The sequence below is a fragment of the Macadamia integrifolia genome, chromosome 2, assembly GCF_013358625.1.
Source record: "Macadamia integrifolia cultivar HAES 741 chromosome 2, SCU_Mint_v3, whole genome shotgun sequence".
Classification (NCBI taxonomy): Eukaryota; Viridiplantae; Streptophyta; class Magnoliopsida; order Proteales; family Proteaceae; genus Macadamia; species Macadamia integrifolia.
In genome coordinates, this window is record NC_056558.1 from 34,390,712 (window position 1) to 34,398,485 (window position 7,774).

General features: G+C 43.6%; 1 protein-coding gene and 1 long non-coding RNA gene across 2 annotated transcripts; one reads left to right on the plus strand and one right to left on the minus strand.

Annotated features, from left to right (window-relative positions):
- The first annotated feature begins 565 nt into the window (after window positions 1-565).
- Window positions 566-3,808, plus strand: LOC122068486 (leucine-rich repeat extensin-like protein 4). The gene is given in 3 exon segments (XM_042632366.1): window positions 566-2,718; window positions 2,721-2,744; window positions 2,747-3,808. Coding segments are annotated over 3 exon segments (2,298 nt in total). The 5' UTR covers window positions 566-908; the 3' UTR covers window positions 3,211-3,808.
- Window positions 3,809-5,080: 1,272 nt separating this feature from the next.
- Window positions 5,081-6,184, minus strand: LOC122068494. Its single transcript, XR_006137128.1, has 2 exons — window positions 5,436-6,184; window positions 5,081-5,326 (listed from the first exon to the last, which is right to left on the minus strand). It is a non-coding gene; the product is annotated as an uncharacterized LOC122068494 (long non-coding RNA).
- Window positions 6,185-7,774: the final 1,590 nt, after the last annotated feature.

A 7,774-nucleotide genomic window follows, 5' to 3' on the forward strand; every position in this document is an offset into this window, starting at 1 on the left:
ATATACCCATCTCATGCATGTCCATGCATATAGTCGCACCACCACCATACGTGTGGCCTACTCCGACTACTGATAGAAAATGATTGTCCAGTCTCCGGACGTGAAACCAAAGAACTAGTAGTAGCAGTAACCCTCATTATCCGTTCAAACACCTAAACCTGTCCACTTATTCCGTTGAGTCCATAATTACCAAATTACCCTTTACAGGAAATCTCGGAGGAATTTCCGCCGATTATAAAGCTGAATAGTAAGAAATACCCACAAATAGAAATTTGAATAAGGGTAGTTCGGTAAAATCGAGGTCTAGTTAGTGGCACCGCACTCACTTTCAAAGTCGTGTGAGCAGAACACAACACCTGTACAAATACAAAAACAAACTAACTCTACCGTTAAAACCTCCTCAAAATATCGCGAGATCAACCGAATCTCGTCGCCGGCATCCACCCGCCGGAGCTCCCGCGGCAACCGCCGACCAATTTTTTAAAGGCTTTTTATTTATTTTTGGAATTCTAAACTTTAAACGTGTGGGGTTGGGTGGGAAATGGAATAAAGTCAGCCTTGCTAGAGAGAGAGAGAAGAAAAGGAAAATTGAAAAAGGAAGTCGTTGATAGATAATAAGAGGTGAAGAGGGAAGAAGAAGAATCCGGTGGGCTTTGAGCTGTGATTTAGCTGTCCTTGATGTTTATCTCACACATTCCAAAATCTCTCATTTCTCTCTCTTGAAAATACCCTCTCTCTTCTCGCATCTCTGCACACCAGTCTCTCACTCTCTCTTTTCCTTCCTTCCCTGATTACATTTCTTTCTTGGCATTTGTAATCTGAGAAGAAAAAAAAGAAAAAAACAAAGAGGAGAGGAGCTGAAAAAGAGAAGAAGACAAAGGAAGAAAGCATCAAATGTTCAGTGTGAGATGAAGAAGAAGAGCTTCCTCTACCTCTACTTGAATCTGCATCTGGATTTCCTTCTATTCTTCTTCTTGTTATTTGCTTCTCCTCTTTCTTCTTCAGCTAAAGAAGGTGGAGATGGCTTTATTTCTAGCAATGGCGGACTCACTGACGCTGAAGCCATGTACATCAGGCAGCGGCAGCTTTTGTACTACAGAGATGAGTTCGGTGATAGAGGAGAGAATGTCACTGTCGATCCTTCTCTTGTCTTCGAGAACTCCAGGCTTAAGAATGCCTACATTGCTTTACAAGCTTGGAAGGAAGCTATCCTTTCCGATCCTCTCAATCTGACTGGTAACTGGGTCGGATCTGATGTCTGCAACTACACTGGCGTCTACTGTGCAAAAGCTCTCGATAATCGACGGATCCGAACTGTTGCCGGCATTGATCTCAACCACGGGGACATTGCCGGTTACCTTCCTGAGGAGCTAGGGTTGCTAACCGATCTTGCGTTGTTTCATATCAACTCGAATCGTTTCTGCGGCACAGTGCCTCACAAGTTTATCCACCTCAAGCTTCTGTACGAGCTGGATCTCAGTAACAATCGCTTCGCTGGCAAGTTCCCTCAGGTAGTTCTCAAATTGCCCTCGCTCAAGTATCTCGATCTGAGATTCAATGAGTTTGAAGGCACTGTTCCTAAGGAGCTCTTCGACAAGGATCTTGACGCCATTTTTATTAATGACAATCGGTTCCACTTCAATCTGCCGGATAATTTTGGTAACTCTCCGGTTTCTGTGATTGTTCTTGCAAATAATAAGTTCCATGGATGTGTTCCTTCGAGCTTGGGCAATATGACGAACTTGAATGAGATTATCTTGTTGAATAATGGCTTACAGTCGTGTTTGCCTTCGGAGATCGGGTTTTTGACGAATTTGACTGTGTTTGATGTGAGCTTCAATAAGCTAATGGGACCATTACCTGATACAATTGGGAAGATGGTGAGCTTGGAGCAGCTGGATGTGGCACATAACATGTTCTCGGGTACGATTCCTGGGAGTATCTGTTCGCTTCCGCATCTGCAGAACTTCACCTACTCTTACAACTTCTTCACGGGCGAGCCTCCATCTTGCCTGAGACTTGCTGCGTTTGATGATCGGAAGAATTGCCTGCCAGCGAGGCCGGACCAGAGGTCAGCCGCGCAATGTAAGTTCTTCTCGTCTCGTCCTGTGCATTGTAGTGCTTTCAGATGTGCTCCTTTTGTACCTTCTCTGCCACCTCCGCCTCCACCTTCACCTCCCGTGCATGTGCCATCGCCGCCGGTTTTCTCACCACCTCCTCCAGTATTCACGCCTCCATCGCCTTCTCCACCACCTCCACCACCGCCGCCGCCTGTCTTCTCACCACCACCACCAATCTTCTCTCCGCCGCCCCCTTCGCCTCCGCCGCCCTCGCCACCACCGCCATCCCTTCCACCACCTTCTCCATCACCACCACCCCCATCCCCGCCACCACCATCCCCTCCACCACCTTCCCCATCACCACCGCCTCCGTCTCCGCCACCTCCATCCCCTCCACCACCTTCCCCATCACCACCTCCTCCGTCTCCGCCACCACCATCCCCTCCACCTCCATCTCCACCGCCACCATCCCCTTCAGTACCTCAACCGTCTCCACCATATTGTGTTCGGTCAGCACCGCCACCTCCAGTTTACTGTGCTCGATCTCCACCCCCGCCTTGTGTTCGGTCTCCGCCGCCTCCACCTCCACCTCCACCCCATTCGCCACCACCTCCGCCACATTCTCCCCCTCCTCCCCCTTCACCTCCACCTCCGCCACATTCTCCCCTCCTCCCCCTTCACCTCCACTCCGCCACATTCGCCACCTCCTCCCCCTTCACCACCTCCACCACATTCACCGCCACCACCTCCACCTTCGCCGCCACCACCACCTCCATCGCCACCTCCTCCCCCTTCACCACCTCCTCCGCCACATTCGCCACCTCCTCCCCCTTCACCACCTCCACCTCCTCCACATTCGCCGCCTCCTCCCGTTTACTATTCCCCACCTCCCCCACCCAATTCGCCTCCACCTCCACCACCCAATTCACCTCCACCGCCACCTCCATGCATAGAACCACCACCACCTCCATGTATAGAGCCCCCACCCCCACCCCCATGCATAGAACCGCCCCCACCACCACCATGTGAAGAAGATGAGCCACCACCACCACCACCCTCACCGTCTCCAATCCACTACTTGCCACCTCCATCTCCATCACCACCACCAGCAGCGCCAATTTACAATTCTCCACCACCACCTCACTATTGATTCTTTTGAGAATTTTCTTCCTACATTCCCACCTTAGAAGAAAGAAAAAGAGAAGCGACGTTTCAGTCATCTTGGCTGTTGCTAGATTCTTCTTCCCCTGCTTTTACTTCTCTGTCCGCTATTGCTGTCTGAGCGAGCCTCGTCGCCGGAGGAAGAATGCAGAATAGAATTCCTGCAATCATCGATGGGTTTGGGTTCGAGCAATATGTGGTGCTCTATATTGGAGAAATTACATTTGTGGAGGAAGAAGAGATAGAGATTAAGAGAAGAGGAGAGAAATAGACAGGGGGGACCAAAGGAGAAATTCTCGCCATATTTGTTTGAATTGTTATGGATATTTGAGTTGTGAATAAATTGGTAGAAAGAGAATTAGATTTCAGCGAAATGTGTATGTATAGGGTTGAGATTCATAAAAATTGTTAGGCAGGGTCTGAAAGGCAGTGGCACCTCTGTTCTTCCTGCTGCTGCTGCTACTTTGTGGGTTTTTTTCATTATTATCCGTTTTTTTTCTGTTGTTCCTTGTCATACTTTCATTACTTCTAATTTTCCATTTTATAGTTATGATGAATATTATCAGTTACTGATATTCATTTTCAAACCATTATATCTTCAATACTTCTTCAAACTTTTGGGTTCTAAAGATGAGAAATTGAAAGAAACTGATCCTCCATCAATTATGAATTCCTGTGGATTTTATTAATATTTTGATTCCCTTTAAATTTCTTGCTGAAAGAACATCACTAACCCCCCCCTCCCCTTCCTTCTGTAATGGCTGACTGGAAAGGAGAGGATCATGAACTGTGAACCCCTGCTTCTGAAGAAAGGAAACTTGAGATTTAAGGGATCCTGTGTTGAGAAAAAGTAGGGTCCCTACACTCCCAATCTTAAAAAGTTAAGAGCAGAGGCAGCTGATCCTGAATCAATTTGTCTTCCATGGTCTGGCGGTACTGAGTCTCCAACAGATTTTGGTGGGACCTATACTTTGATCTTCCTTCAATCCTCCCTCAGTCTCCATTCACTTTCCTTTTTTCACTTTCTTGATTGTGCAGGATTTGAAATTGAAATCTAAGCACACGGGAGCTTTCCTGGATCCTGATTTTCACACTTTCCCTTCCAGTCCACATGAGATAATCTGATCAAATTTTCTTTTCTGTGTTTCTCTTTTCTTTAGTTAAAGGAGATGGTCAACCCCTAAAACCCTCTCCTGAATATTTTTTTTTTTTCTTTTATTCCCTTCCCACTAATCTTTTATGTTCTTAATTCTGAGCAACCACATCGTTTGAGGAGCCCACGTTTTCATCCACACACCACATTAAGATGATGAGAAATGGTCTTCATTTGTGCTTACTATTTGAGCTATCAGTCTTCCCCTTAAATAAACATAACAAAAACTTTCTTTTTCCTTTCATTTCGGTGGCGTTGGTAGCTGGATGACATAAAACTATAAAAGTAGAGTGTCTTATCCTTAAATTAAGTCATCAACGGCTGCCGCTTAACTGCAGGACAAGAGGGTCATCCCACTACTGTAAAGGTTGATGGACCATGCCCCCCTTCTCTCTCTCTTGAACCATATGTGATGTATTAATAACTTTAGATCAAGGGCAAAAGCTGATACTATTATTAATTGCTTAATGGTATAAACTATTAAGCAATTCTAGACAACATTATCTTTAGGGTAATTTGTATCGCCACCCCTTGGAGAATGCCAGTATTATAGGAACACCTCCTCTTTCACCAAATTAGACTCAGACTCCCTGCCGTCAGTCAGTGTCATAGAATATACCAAAAACGCTGACATCAGTAGTTCGTTTTTCTTCTAAATACCATTTTGCCCTTAAAAATAAAGGAGTATCGAAATTACCCCAATTAGTTTTAATCCTCAAAATTATCTTAATTAACTTTTCTTGGAGTTACATGGAGAGAACACCAAAGGTTCGTACTCAACCGTAATGGTAGTATCGAATCTTTGTCTGCGTCTTGTGAAGTATTTTTCCGATCAGATTCTTCGACATATGTACATCCATCGCGTAAGCATTCTTAGCCTGAATTGCGTACTTGTTGTCTCTCCTGATTCTTGTGCTAGTCTCGGAACAGTAGCTTCTCGAACCCCCATTCCCTGAAATGTTCAAACCCATCAGAAATTTCAGAAAGATGAGACAAAATAAAATTAAATTTAGCTTCTCCAACTCCAAAATTTCAGATCTGTGTCATAATTGGCTACTTACTTGGAGTAATCCTGAGTCGAATCATTCAGGCAGAGCTTGTATCTGTAAGGTATGCATCTGTAGAAAATGGAGCTGCCCACCAAAATTAGGAAAAATTGCGATCCTTATGGGAAGTTTAGGGCGAGAGAATTTACAAAAATCTGGAATCGGCCAAACTCAAGAAACCCATTTCTAAATTTCTCATTCCCTTCAAATACAATCAAGAAATTAAGAACCCACAAAGGGGAAGAAACAATCCGTACCCAACGACAAGCCGATGCCCATCTCTATAGCTGCAAGTGTCTTCTCGTACGAGAAACCAAAGAAACCATTTTTTCCAGATTTACAAACAGAGATTGCAAATGTAAAGCCGATTGGTTTGGGGAAAGAAACTAAGAAGAAATCCTTAACAATGTCTGGTGAGTATCTATTACAACTTTCCCTGTCTTTAGGATATCAACAGGAAATGGCTTCTTTGTTCTCTAATTTGAGAGAGAGAGAGAGAGAGAGAGAGAGAGATGGGTAATGGCGGTTTTGATGGAAAAGTGAGTATGTGCTTGTCATGGATAAGGGAGAGCCGCTCTCTACCTTTTAATAGCAGTGGGGATGAGCCATGATCGCATGAAGCATACATGGGAATTAATAAAATAATCAATAATGGAAAGAAAGAAGAGAGAGTGGCAGGCATCACTCCTCCCGCGTCATGAAACACAAAATGTGAGTTCGGCCTGAAGAACCAAGTGTGGTAGGCAATCCATTCCCGTCAATCAGGTTCCCATATAAGGATTGCCCCATTCAGTGGCGACGACTTCTTCCCCAAATCGAAATAGGTAAGGGGAGAACAAATGAAGGAGAGAGTGATAAAAGAGATTAGGTGAATAAAGGGGTATTTTTGGTATAATAAGATAAGGGTGTTTTATTCATAAGGTTTAAAGTGTCATTTTATAGCATCACTTAACACTGACTAACGGTAGGGGGTCTGAGTCTAATTTGGTGAAAGATATGGGGTGTTCCTATAATATTGGCATTCTCCAAGGGATGGCGTTGTAACTTACCCTTATCTTTAAGTTTCCTTCTTACTACCTCCTCCACCAGATTAAAAAAAAAAAATGGATCTTACCTCTGGATGTTTATACTTGGTAGGGATTAGGGAATGCCAAATTGCCAGTACCAATTTCTCTGATCCAATAAGAAGTTGTTTACTTGTATTGGAACTTGGAATCCAACAACACTTTCATCCCAATTCCCCAACACTGATGACCTGATTGGATCAATTAGGGTTAAGAGATAATCTACTCTAAGCTAATTAATTTATTCTTGCCGATCTTAAGCACATGAGATCGTGTGAAGCTGGGAAGATCCCTCGTATGTTGTGTTTGTGGCTGTCTACCAAACCTTTATAGGATCTATCCTTACCACACCATTCTAAGAACCCAAATCTCATAGGGTTGTTATGGGGTCATGTGCTCATAGAGATGCAGTTAACTGATAGATACCAAACTTTCCAACAATCAGAGCATGCTCAGTACTTGCAAATACACTTAATATCATACAGGGAAAGCTTCTCAATATAGACACACGCAAGCCCTAAAAATTAATGCAACAAAGAAGTCCACAAGTTTTTTATTCAAAAAACTCTAAAAATACCTTCTTTACATAGAATACCATATTCTATGCTATTCTAAATTTTCCCTACACCCCCACTCCCCCCACCCAAAAAAAAAAAAAACTCTAGGGTTTCAGCAGATTCTAATCCGATTTGAATCGGAATCAATTAAAACCGATCCCATCTCCAATTCCAGGTTTTTAAACCTTGGGGGCAGTGTTGCTCATCCACTATTTGAATTAGGAAATGCATGAAAATCATCTTGACAATTTTAGGATTCATTACTTTAGAGTCTCATATGACACCTTTGGAACCCAAGGGCACCACTTTTGGAATATTAAACACATGGAGAGGGAGCCAGTCAGTCGACATGAAAATACCCAACACACATGTAGGCAGCTGGGTCTTTTCACGGCCAGCTATGTTTGGGTTTGAGAAACGCTAGACTGACAGTGTTCTTCTTTCCAAAGTACATTTATTAAATAAATTACCTCTAAAATAAAGAATTAGATAAGGATCTTTAGTCCTATCCAATGCTTTCAATCCAAAATCTCCATGGAAAGCCCTATTTTCACCAAATCAGTCCGTAAAGTCCTTTTCACCAAAACTCAGTTCATTAGGTATCATCTTCTGCCATAGAGATGCTCTTCATGCCATTTGAACATTGTATATTAGTTCAAAAACCTTTTAGGACCATTTCCTCACTCTCATATCCCTTTTTTTTTTTTTCCTTCAAATGGTTGTGCTTACCACG